At 43.2% G+C, this 13,414-nt stretch overlaps 1 protein-coding gene across 2 annotated transcripts in view; it reads right to left on the minus strand.

The window, feature by feature from the left end:
* Positions 1-13,414, minus strand: part of LONRF3 (LON peptidase N-terminal domain and ring finger 3) — a 63,167-nt gene that overhangs the window by 8,162 nt on the left and 41,591 nt on the right. Inside the window, exon 13 of one of the 2 annotated variants that reach the window (XM_060407684.1) lies at positions 70-1,399. The exons of the other annotated variant lie outside the window; for it this stretch is intronic. Within the exon in view, the coding sequence (XP_060263667.1) occupies position 1,399 (1 nt within the window). The 3' untranslated portion in view covers positions 70-1,398. Of the gene's footprint in view, positions 1-69; positions 1,400-13,414 lie in introns of those variants that run through there. 2 annotated transcript variants of the gene reach the window in all.

The following is a 13,414-nucleotide window of genomic DNA, read 5'->3' on the forward strand; positions in this document are numbered from 1 at the left end:
AGGGTAGGATGTGTGTATGAAGATATTTTGTGGGGGGAAAGCCTGATAGGTACAAACAGAGAGGATAGATCCATTGCCTCAAGTGACTTTTATTAACTTGGCTTTATTCCAACAAAATTCAATGTGAGATTTATGAATAATTGGAAAAAAACAAATGGAATAAATGGATGTATTCTTCACAAACATTTCAGGATACCATTCAATCAATATTTTAATTCTTCAATTTTACCTTCCCCTTTTTATTCCAACGTGTGCACATTTGCAAAGGCTCATTATAGTCATGAATATCAATGAGAGCATTCAGAAGGGAGAAGAACCTCCTAGAAATAGTTTTGTAAGTATTAATGCAGAAAATTACAGACTCAGGATACAACCAAAGAAATGTACAAATAACATTTGACATTCTGCCTTGTGGAGTATGGTCAATGAAAATATCCCCTGTAGTCTGAGTACTTTTCTTCTTGGATTAGATTAGTTAGTTTAGTAAATTAAATATTAAGAGTTTTATGGTATGATGTATAACCTTGGCTCAGTTACTTCACATTTCAAAGCTTCCACCTCTTTGTCTTATAAAGTTGGGAAAATATAAGTGCCAACCTCTTAGTGTTGTTTTGTGGATTGAATACAATGATGCACTCAAGTACTTAGCATAATTCCTGGCACGTAGGAAATGGTCAAAAAGTATTAGCTGTTATTGTCTAAGGTAAAACAAATGCCATTACAGTGGAAAGTACATGCTGTTCCAGAAAGAGTACTGAACTGGATGGCAAGAGTCCTGGATTCTAGTTCTGATTCTGCCACTAAATTGCTGTAATGGCCTTGGGAAAATGACAAAAATCTCTCTGGACCTTAGTTGGTTCACTTGTGAAAAATAAAGACATTGGACTAGATAATTTCTAAGGGCCTGTCCAATTGTAAATTTCTAAGGGCCCACGATAATTCCATACATAACTCCCCTATAACAAAAAGTCCACTCTCTCTGTCTCCTACTAGCCCCAAAGTAAGGAGAACTAACAGGTGTAAATTACTGGATTCAAAAAAGTATTCACGAGATGATCAGAGGAGAATCTGTACAGGCTTCTCAGCTGTACTGCAGCACTTTTCTGCCCCTGGCTGTAGTCTGTCATGATGAGGGGATGACAGTGCAAGCCGTGCAGAAACCTACAGGAGAAGGTTGGCACAGGCTAGGAGTGTGTCATGAGCCTGCCAAACGAGGCTGTGGAGCCCACGCCTGATCACTGACATTTATGTGCCTCTACTTTTTACATTTGGAACAAATGGGGGTGCTTCAGAGGCACCCATACAGTAGTTCTTTGATGACTGTGTCTGGAACAATGAAAACATTGCACTGAACATGCCTTTGGCTTTGTGTGGATGAATCATTACAGCAAATTTGTTCCTGAAAAAAAAAAGAAAGAAAAAAAGCTCTCTCCAGAGTCTGGAAGCATGTAGATTTCTCATGGTTATCATCTGGGATTGAAAGGCTATGTGGGAAATTGGTCCTAACAGATTTTTTTAGTGGGGGGATATTAAAAGCACACCCAGTCCTGAAATTGTGTCTCTGCACCTGTTGTAGAAAAGACTAAGCAATATTTTATAGAAGCTCACTGGTAGACTTCCCTTTCTCTGGGGGCAAAACATAAAAAGAAAACAATAAAAAGATAAAGAAATTTAGAAGGAAATATCTCGATGAATGTGCTGTTTCCAGAGAAAGAAACTAGTAAAATATTAATACTTTCAATCTGAGTGCTGGTCAGTTCCATTGGTTGAGTGTGTTGTCAGGGTACCCAAGGGACACCTGTAAGGGATGTCAAGTGTCCAGAGAACCCAGGGGGCACCCAGGTGGCCAAAGGACAAGTTCTACTGACAGTGAGGAACAGCATCGTGTTTCCATATGAACTGGGCAAACCATTCCACAGCATAAATGTGGGGAAATCTGGGCCACCACTCCCCTCACAGAAATCTAACAAGTGGAAGGTAGTCAATGCATAATTCACTCCTTATCACGTACAAGGAAGGCACAAAGACAAGCCCACGTGTTGTTTCATGCACAGCTTTGTGGGGTATGTGCCCTTTGGTGTGGTCAACACATGCTTAGGGTCGGTCCTTCACTTTTAGGAGTGAAAAGTTAGATTGTATCCCTACCTCTTCCTCCAGGGTGATGAGGTTCTGAGGAAAGGATTCTCAGTAAGCAAGTTCATAATAGAGGAATTTCCAAAAATATTTCCAAAATAATTTGGGGGAATGACTTAATAATGACTCACACTCATTCGGTACTTACGTGTGACAGGGACTCTGAACATTTCTTTGGATGATTGATCTCATTTAAACTTCACAATCATCCTCGGGAAATTAGGCCTCAGACAGAGGAAGTCTTCATAGGTGGTAAATGACAGGTCTCTGTGACTCCAAAGCCATCATGACATTTGTGATAATGATAATAGAAGACACAGCCCCTTCCTCGGATAATGAGGGAGAATATAGGGAGGGAGTAAGGAGAAGGCTTATCAGAAAACACAGTCTCTCTCCTGCCTATGACTCAGCTGCAGCTGTGACTCATAGAAGACTGAAGGTCACTCAGAAACTTGGAAATGGCCCTGGACTTTAGTATTGGAGCCAACACATGAGTGCTGTGATGCTGGCTGTTATCCCAAACTGACCTGCCTTTCCACCACTCCCACGGACTTAATTCTTCCGCTTCCCACACCTACCTTCTCTCAGACAAATGTGATCAAAGACACAAATAAGGTGCCTGGGTGTGCCGTTTGGGGGATGGGGCGGGTAGAGGTGGGTTCTGAGACACAAGAGAAGGTGACAAAGAATCAATTTCCAGGGTCCAGGAACTAAGCAGCGCCCCCCACCCACCCAGATTCATCTCTCAGCATTTACGTGGTAGGTGAGGCCCCGGCCCCTCTGGTTGATCAGGTGACAGACATTCCTCCCACGGGATGCTGAGAAAATAGAATGTATCTCTCTTTCTCCTTCATTGTCTGACCCAGACTGGAAACAAATTTCTCTAAGCTAAACCCCATTCTCATCCTCAGGTGCAAAAATAAAATAGCTGCCTTATATAAGTCTCCGCAGTTCCCCCACATTAAATGACAGTGGGTTGATCTGGTTTGCAGAGGTGTCCCTGAGATCAAAGCCACTAATGGTGGGTATTCACTACCAGCAGTCTCTGTATTAATCATCAATTTTCTACCTGACACGCCGAGCAAGTATAAATGGAAATTTCCAGTTGTTGTCATAGATCGTGGGATGGGGAGAATGAGGGCTGCAGGGAACATGTCTACTGGGCAGCTTAGCCCTTTTAACCTTGGAAAACTCCTAGGTTCCCAAGGCTAGGTCTTTTGTTGTTGTTGTTGTTTCTTGGGTTTTTTTGGTACCTACCATCCTGGTCTTCCTGTGTTTTCTTGCCCACACATCACTTTACGGGCAGGTATTGGGCTGGCCAAAAAGTTCGTTCGGGTATGTCTGGCCAAACCCCAATGAATTTTTTGGCCAACTCAATACATCTGGCTTGTAGTCATCTCTACCCCCACCCCACACCTGCAAAAAAAAAAAAAAAAAGGAGGCCTGCCCGTTCTTGCCAAGGAACCAGACCAGCAGGGATTACCTAGTCTGAGTAGCACCAGGCTTTTCAGAATTAAGCTTTAGGCTTTCTGCTTTTTTTTTCTCTTTGTCTTCCCACTCTTTAAGGCACTCTCCCCAACCCCACCTCATCCTGAAGACATGTACACAATATACATACTCCTAAACTCCACTCCCCACTCAGAATTGAAGGCCTTCCTGACAATAGGGCCATATGATACAGCCTCAGACATTTGTAAATACCTACTTGTCTCCTCCTTGTTGAGTGGGCTGTAACCTTCACTTATCCAGTTATATAACCATTGGTCAGCCAATTCCCATAAGGCCCTTCTCTGACCTAGTTGCACCTCATAATTTAATGATTTCATAGGTTACAAGAGGTGCGGCTGCCAGGTTGCTATAGAAACTTTTGCTCCACTGACCTTTTCTCCCCCTAATAAAATGTTAAAACAAAGTTACATCAACTATCCAATGAGGGATTGGGTATATTTTAAGCATAGTGTGTTCTTTCACACTGGTGAATGCTCGAAAGCCTTCTACCTCAGACAAATTCAATTTGTCTCTTGGGTTTTGGGTTTTGTTTTGTATTTTTACATTTTCAATCAAATAATCCTATTGAGTTCCCCCAAGGGAGAAATAACAAGCTGAAAATTACCCCTAACTGTGCATGTTCTTGCCAAAGGACTGACTTTACTGTCATGTCCAGACTCCACAGGCTGGAGTGGAAGAGGAAAAGCCAGAGAATTGATAAGATATGGAAAAGAGAGTTGGAGGTATGGAAGCCTGGCAAGCCTGAGGTCACACTGAAAAATGATCAGCTGAAAGTATGTTCTAGGCCCAAGGCATTAGGCCATGAAACCCCTGAATCCTGTGCCTGGGAGACCAATGAGCAGAGGTAGGGGGCCAGACAACCAGAAGTCACGCCCCAGGCAGGTGGCTGAGGAGTAGCCTAAGTCCTTAGAGCAAAAATTGAACTTGGGGCTGAATAACGGCCCTCTGACATAAGGTTGAGGGCCATAGGTGCCTCCTGTCCAGCAGTGGGGCCACCAATGAGTAGCTTGGGAGAGCTATATAGACCCCCTTAAATCCATCTGTCTTTCAAAGTTACTCTCAAATTAAAATATGAAAAGCCTTCTTTGATAAGGACAACCTGTATTTTTAAATATTCGGTAAAGTATTAAAAGGGCTTCCCTGGTGGTTCAGTGGTAAAGAATCCGCCTGCCAAATGCAGGAGACATAAGAGACAGGAGTTCGATCCCTGGGGCGAGAGGGTCCCCTGGAGGAGGGCGTGGCAACCCATTCCAGTATTCTTGACTGGAGAATTCGATGGATAGAGGAGCCTGGCAAGCTACAGTCTATGGGGTCGAACAGAGTCAGACACAACTGAAGAAACTTAGCATGTACACACAAAGTATGACTAAGACCATATTTGGAGGCTTTTGGTATTTTTCCTCCACTGCCATATACCACCTTAATAGAAACCATGTGTTTGCTGTATAAACTTAGCAAACAGGGCCACACAGAGTGCCCCTCTGTCTTGGCCCACCTCACCACCTCCCACTAGTAACTATTTGTGGCCTTAATGTGTGTTAGTCATTCAGTTGTATCCGACCCCAGGGACTGTAGCCCACCAGGTTCCTCTGTTCATGGGATTTCCCAGGCAAAAATACTGGAGTGGGTTGACATTCCCTTCTCTAGGGGAATCTTCCCAACTCAGGGATCAAACCTGCATCTCCTGCATTTCAGGCAGACTCTTTATTGTCTGAGCCACCAGGGAAGCCAGATATTCTTCCTTTATACAGATTCTAGAGCTGCCATGCTGTCTCAGGCTCATGATTGGTTTCAAAGTAATAGAAAATCAAAGTTTATACAGAAATAATGTTGTATTATCCTTATTTACTAGTCTTCATGGCTGAGTCCAAGCAGGGCTGAGATGGGGCAGAAGGGGATGCATTCTAAGGCAACTTTCACTCCCAAGACAGCCCAGATTAAGCAGGGCTCACAGCTTCCTTACTCCCAAGGGCCCTAGGGCTGAACAATGTCTGTGGAGTCTAGTGACCTAGCCAAAGCATTGGGCTAAGGATGAGTAGTAATACAAACAAGGACCAAAGGAAGTAGGAAAGAGAAAAGAGGAAAGTGGTCCTCTTATAAGCATCTCTGATGGTTGGAGCACTGCTCAAAACTGCCTCAGTCCTGGGGTACTTCCCTGGCAGTCCAGTGGGTCAGACTCTGAGCTTCCACTGTAGGGTACACGGGTTTGATTTCTGGTCTGGGAACTAGGATCCTACATGTGAAGCAATGCAACCAAAAAAAAAAAAAAATTGCCTCAATCCTGGGAACACTGAGGCCATCACCCATCCAACTTTGAATGTCCCTGACACCTAGGAACACCTGCAGTTGATTTACTCTCAGGATATAGATGTAGACCTGAATCGTAGTGGTCAGTGGTCTTAATTACAAGCCACGGAAACCACCCCTGATTAAAGGGAGAAAATGTATTCAGTACTTATTCATAGGTTCTTGGTAGCTCACAGAATCCCTGGGGGCGAGCTAGCCAGCCCAGGACATTCCTACAGTCATCTTCCACGCGTGCTAGACACAGCAGCCTGGCCCCTTAATGCTCTCAACATTGAACTCCAACTATTGCTGCTGCTAGAGAGGCTCTGCCTCCCCCAGTACTCATCAGTGAGTGACAGTGAAAGTCACTCAGTCGAGTCTGACTCTTTGCGACCCCATGGACTGTAGCCCGCCTAGCTCTTCTGTCCATGGAATTCTCCAGGCCAGAATACTGGAGTGGGTAGCCTATCCCTTCTCCAGGGGATCTTCCCAACCCAGGAATCGAACTGGGGTCTCCTGCATTGCAGGTAGACCAGCTGAGCTACCAGGGAAGCCCTCATCAATGCGGACTTCCTCCAAATATTAGAAGGAGCTTTAGAGTCTAGAAAGTTAAAAAAAAAAAAAAGGGGGTGGTGGTGGTGGTATTCATTCGCTAGGGCTTTCAAAACAAAATAACACATATGGGTGGCTTAAACAACAGAAATTTATTCTCTCACTGTTCTGGAGGCTCAGAGTCCAAGATCAAGGTGTCAGCACCTTGGCTGGCTCTCCTGAGGCTTCTCTCCCTAGCTTTTTCAGATGACTGCCTTCTCACTGTGTCCTTGTGTGTCTCTTCCTTTTCTTATAGGAACACTGGTCAGATGGGATTGGGGTCTACCCTAGTGGCCTCATTTTTACTTCATTACTTCTTTAAAGGCACTCTCCCCAAATACAGTCGCATTCTGAGGTACGGGGTGGTGGGTTAGGGCTTCTTCAGGGACAGATACTTGTTCTGTTTTTAGATCTTTTTTTTTTTTTTAATTTGACTGGGTCATGCAACTTATGGGATCTTAGTTCCCTGACCAGAGATCGAATCTGTGACCCCAGCAGTGGTAGCATGGAGTCCTAACCACTGGACTGCCAGGGAAATCATCTGGAACAAATGCTTAATATTTAAGAAATTGCCTTTAAGTAGGTAATTAAGTGCTTTCCTGGTGGCTCAGATGGTAAAGAATCTGCTTGTAATGTGAAAAACCCGGGTTCGATCCCTGGTTGGAAAGATCCCCTGGAGGAGGGAACAGCTACCCACTCCAGTATTCTGGCCTGGAGAATTCTAAGGACAGAGGAGCCTGGTGGGCTATAGTCCATGGGATCGCATAGAGTCGGATACAGTAAAAATGAGGCCATTAGTGTGAAACCCAATCCCAAATAAACAAATGCTTATTTCCCTGAATTTGCCACCCTGCCTTGGGCACTATTAGTTTGGAATGGCTCATTACTCCATCCCCTTGACCCTTCTAGGGGCAAACCAGGTTGTCTTCCCCTCCCACAATCTTGTCTAATGCCAGCTACGTATCTTTCTCTACTAGTCTTCTATTGAGGTCCCCATAAGCTTTGTGGGGCACTTACTCAGATTAAAAGATCTGGAGTTCTTAAATCTCCTGATATGGTATTCTTTTAGATAAACTATTGAACCTTAAATTCCATTCCCTAATGGCAGCTAGTTCTTCTGTGAATATCAGTGCGTGTCCCAAGGACCAGAGGGGTGGAGATATCTAGGAAGACTTGCCTATCATGCTCCTCAACATAAGTTCTAAAGAACATGATTTAGAGTGTGGTCTTGCTGCCTTGAAGGGATCACAGTGTATATGCACCACGTGTGCTCAGTCACTCAGTCGTGGCCGACTCTCTGTGACTCCATGGACTGTAGCCCACCAGGGTCCTCTGTCTATGGGATTCACCAGGGAAGAACACTGGAGTGGGTTGCCATGTCCTACTCCAGGGGATCTTCCGGACTCAGGGATTGAACCCACATCTCCTGCGTTGGCAGGTGATTCTGGGAAGCCCCATGTATGTACCACTGTGAACCTAAAAAAGTTTAGGTAAAGAGGCCATGTTTTCATTATCAGAAATACACTATATTCTTTGTGCAAGCTTCTTCGAGGTCAAGGAGGCATGTCAAGGCAAGAGTTTGTCTATCGAATGCTTATTTTGCAAAATTTCATAATCCTGTTTTGTAAATTGATAGTCATTAATTTTCCCCAATGGATGGCTATTAATATAAGTAATCTAGCTAAAATTATATTTCAAGAGAGTAAAATGCGGTCATTTTATTTGTGAACTCCCCACATATACACCTGTGGGCTCAATCTTAGGGCCTCTTTTCTTTAGCCAAATAGACAGAATGGTCCAGGCTTTAACCCCACAGCTAAGGGATGGAAGACAAGTGGAAAAGTGTAAAGCTACTCCTGGCAAAGGCAGGTTTTTGAATGGTGGAAGCCAGTGAAGGAAAGAAGGGGAGCCAAAACAAGACTCTTAAAAAAATATATCAGCATGGCTTCCTGAGGTGTGGGTCTTGTTTTTATTTTGGCAAAGCCAAAATCAATGAGAATTATAATCAAAATGCAGATATATATTGAGAAGCCATAATGAAACTCTTCAGGAGAATAAGGCAAAGTCCATTTGTGGGAGATGCTGGGAACCTTGAGCTGGGCCAGGCATGCAGTGTTCAGAGGGTATTGGGGAAAAGAGGAACTGAGACCAAAAGGCCAGAACAGTGTGATGCGAGCCTCAAAAAATAATGGCCAAAAGTATAAAGGAGGGAAACTAAATGGAAACATAACTATGGATCCAAGATGGGAGCACTTGGGTGTGTGGAGGTAGGGAAGCGGGCAAGGACAAAAACTACCAGATGAATAAAACAGAGGGGAAACCAGGAACTGAATGTCCAATTGTCTTTAGCTTAGACTCTAGAATCAGAGAAAAACTATTTCAAGAAGGGCCCAGATCAGGAGCCAGAGAATATATAGAGCAGGAAGGTCCATAAGTGCATGTCAAGGGAGTCTAAGAGTCTGCAAATATATGCGCCTATGTATATGGCTTTCAGCAGATTCTCAAAGGCAGAAGGACTTATATACATTTTCTATTTACACAGAATGGCCCCAGAGAGAGTCCATGAGTATTTATGTTTGCTTGTTTTTTGGGTCAATTCTAGGCTGTAGCCAAATAATCAGCATGCTGGGGAGACTAAGTCAGAGGGAGGTGTTGGGGGCAGTCTCTAAACTGGTCAGACTGTGAAAGTTGGGAGTTTAGCTCAAGTTCAAATTTAGCATGTTGTCCTGATATGCTGAACCAGCATCAAATCACTGAAATATTATGGGGCTTTCATGTTAACCTTGGTGACCTCAAACAAATACTATTAGTGTGGACTTCAGCGTGTAGAAAGTTCTTCCACAGAGAGCACATGAATGGGCTTCACTGATCTGGAGGAGGTCTGTAGACTGCATATATGCAAAGTGTATTCAAAATAGTATGTGTGCCTTTTTCTAGGAGCAGACACATAATGTTCTGCACTTGTAACACAGTAAAGGTGATGACCTGTGACATACAGAAATATAAAAAATGATGAAACAACAAGGTCCTTCTGTATAGCACAGGAAATTATATTCAACATTTTATACTAAAGTATAATGGGAAAGTATCTGAAAAGGAATATACAGCCAGTTATTCAAGCTGGATAACTTTACTGTATGCCAGAAGCTAACACAAATTGTGTCAATAAATCAACTATACTTCAATTTTAAAACTTTTTTTTTTAAAAAAAGAATGATGAAATAAGGTTACACTTTGTGCTTGAATGATCAAAAAAGTTAAGATGAGGTTGTTTTGGCCTGGAAGGACGTTCAAGCTTGTGGGATCCCTCTGGAAGCTACAGTATAGGTCAGAGCTGTGAAACTGAGTGTGAAATTGACAGTACTTGTGAGAGGTCCTCTACTGCCAGAAGCCTTATGTCAGATCAGGGCAAAACATGGCCAGGGCAACTAGGAAAGCCATTTGATCAACGCCTTACATTCACGACCGACCTCAGTGTTTGGGGTTATCTCACAACTAGGCTATTTTTCATACATTCACAGAGTTTCATTGATAGGTCTGGAAAGCACAATATTTGCCATATAGCTTAAAGCTTGTGCCCCATTTTCAGATGACACTACATACACTGCAATACAAATTTCTATATAAATACTGGATTTAGCCTGTGAATAGCAAAGTCATACTGTATTAAACTGCTCTGTAATTAAATATATGAATGTGTTACCACAACTTTTATAACCTTATCTTTGACTTTTCCTCAGTTTTTCATATACTTGCTATATTTTTTTTAATTGTAGTAAAAAGCAGTTAACATAAAATATACCATCTTAATCAACTTTAAGTATAAAGTTCAGTTATATTAACTATGTTCATATTGTTGTGCAACAGATTCTTAGAAGTTTTTAATCTTTAAACTATCCTCATTGGACAAACACCCCACTTCTCTTATGACTCACAAAATTATATTGCATTACATTTCTCTGTATTAAATGCGTGAATGTGTTACTACAAATTTTGTAACCTTATCTTTGGTATTTCCTCATATTTTTGTTTGTATTACACTGGAAGAATCATAAAATGGAAACAGTCTGGGACTTTCTCAGCTTCTGTGATTTTCTCACTTAATGGTCAAATTCAGCCACACATATAAGCCCCTAGGTGTGCCATCCCTCAATGAACAGGGAGAGAGTACAGTCTGGTCAGAGAGAGGAGTGGATGAGTCCTGGCCAAGCCAGGGGAAGAACCATGAGGACAGCTTTGATGGGAGCAATCTCCCCTCCATGATGAGAAAGGAACAATCTGGAAACCGACTGCTTGGATCCCTAGCTCCCTCCATGGCTTGAATGCTCTGTGCCTCTAAACAGATTCCTTAACCTCTCTGAGCCTCAGTTTCCTCTTCTATAACATAAGGATGGTAATGGTATTTGCCTTCCAGGATTGTTGTGAGCACTAAAGAGCACTGCCTGGTACATAGTAAGCACTCAATATATATTACCTGCAACTGGTATTGCTATTATTATGAACCACTCCAGCTGGGAACACCTGGGCTAAGGACCTGTCAGTCCATCTTGTCATGACCTTAGTGAGATGAATGATGAAGAATCAACTGTTTAATTCCACTGAAATCCTAGGCCAGGAGAATAGTTTCAGGCTTGTGGTTTGAAGGGGGTGGATGTTGAGGGATGATCTTAAAGAAAAGCATAGAAGGGATTGTTGTCTATTATGTCCATCTCAACAATGGTTGAAAATGTTGGTCTGAAAATGTCTTGTCAATCACACCATCTTGGCGTCCCCCCAAGACCTCTCTTAAAGCACGAATAAATTATCTAAGAGTCCACCAGAAATCTGCACTCCTAACACTTTGCATGTCCACACACATTAGTTTTCAGGATTGCTGTTTCCTGAAAATAGCTATTGGCACTGGGGGTAAGTTGAGAGATGGACAAAGGAAAATGACCCAGAGTCGGTGCTGTGCTGGTAAAAATATAGCAATCTGTTCTCTGGAAGAGAAGCCCTAATTTCTAGCGTGCTGTACATCTCCCACCATGGCTGATTTCAGCTACCAACCTGATGTCACTGAACGAGAGGTGCTCAGTGAGTGGCGTACTATGATATAGCATTTCCACCTACAGATGCGGGAGGGCTCAATAACTTCAACAGCATGAATGAGAGTGAAAAGTAGTCCAACAATTAGGAAGTGATAAACTTGGAGTATCCATTACTTTGTTTTTAACATAACTTATTTAATTGTAAGTTTATACAACTCATTTAAAAATGATGGCCATGTTTAACAACCAGGTTGTAAAATTTCTGAAATCTTAACAGTTGTCTTTCATGAGGACAATAAGCCAGCTCTAGTGCCCCACTGTAGGGGCCCCATTTATGTCTGGTTGATCAAGGTGAGAAGATTCATCTGGGTCCATTGTGCTAAAGCCTCCAGATCTTATAAAGCACAACCCTTCACTCCAGCCCACTCTACCATGGCCTCCCCACTTCTGAAGGTTTCAGTCACTCCCCAAAGCATGTCCCTCCCACAACTACCCCAGCTCTCCTTCTCTCGCCTGGATCATAACAGGGCTTCTGGGCTCAACAGCAGGAATCAGGCTGTGTTGAAGGGGCTCCCATGGCAGTTACCCCATGAAACCTGACTTGGCCAGTGGGCTGGGCTCTCCCATGCTAGCCCACCTCCTCCCAGAAGTTCACTGCACAGGTCTCCCCAGACAGTGGTTGGTGCTTTCAATCAGGATAAAACAAAAGTGTGAGACACTGGGGCCTGCTTCTCTGTCAGGAATTGCCAAGCCTTGGGTCCTGTTGGACTGAACTGTTCACAATATTACACACCATTGGCTGATGCTCTCTTTATGAACTTAATAGATTTTTTTTTTCATGTGTTTCTCCTGCCTGGAATGTTTTTCAATCCCTCTCCACACTTTCATCTGGAAAACTTCTCATTCTTCAGGATTCAGCTTCTGTATCACCTCCTCCAAGAAGCCTTCCTTGAATACCACCCCAAGCAAAATTAGGTACTTTTCCTTTGAAGAAAGTAATGCTCTGTGTATCTATGTAATACCCTGTGTTTTCTTCCCTAGGCTGTGAGCCTCTCAAGGGCACAGATGTCCTGTGTTCTTCTCTGTAGCCCAGTGCCTGGCATATAATGTGTCCTGTAAATACTTGTCCTACCCTTGCAGGACCTGGACTAAGAATTACCACTATAGCTGAGCCTCTGTTTTGCTGCCAGTTCCTATAGGTGGAAAGGCCTCTGGTGAATACCCTTCCATCTGAACTTTGAAGGAGATGTGAGCATCAAAAGATCCATCCCCTTTTCGCTTATCTATTTTTCAAACACAAAGATTGTGTTTAACTTACAATTAATGAGGGAACTGGTAAGATGTCACAGGCTATTCTAAGGAAAATGCAAAACACCTTTTTCAACTTAGAAAAAATCCTTTCATCTGTGGATTTATAGTCCTGTATTACAGATGGCCAACAAAACCCCACCCCTTTTGGCACCTGGCTCCCAGCGGGAAGGATGAGGTAGACAGCCTTCTTTGTGAAGTTGTTTCATTAATGATGAGGCTTTAAAAACATCCAGGATGGACTTCCCTGGTGGTCCAGTGGTTAAGAATCCACCTGCCAATGCAGGGGACATGGGTTCGATCCCTTGTCCAGAAAGATTCCACATGCCATGGAGCAACTAAGCCTATTCGCCAGCCATAACTACTAAGCCTGCGCTCTGGAGCCAGTGCTCTGCAACAAGAAGCAAATGCAATGAGTAGCCCGTGCACCGCAATGAGTGGCCCACGCACAGCAATGAACACCCAGTGCAGCCAAAAACCAACACAAAAGACAAAACAAAATAAAAACATTCGGGAAAGATGGAAACAGACCAGGCACTTGATGGGATTATTGGACCTAA

Source organism: Ovis aries, chromosome X (assembly GCF_016772045.2).
Source record: "Ovis aries strain OAR_USU_Benz2616 breed Rambouillet chromosome X, ARS-UI_Ramb_v3.0, whole genome shotgun sequence".
Taxonomy (NCBI): Eukaryota; Metazoa; Chordata; class Mammalia; order Artiodactyla; family Bovidae; genus Ovis; species Ovis aries.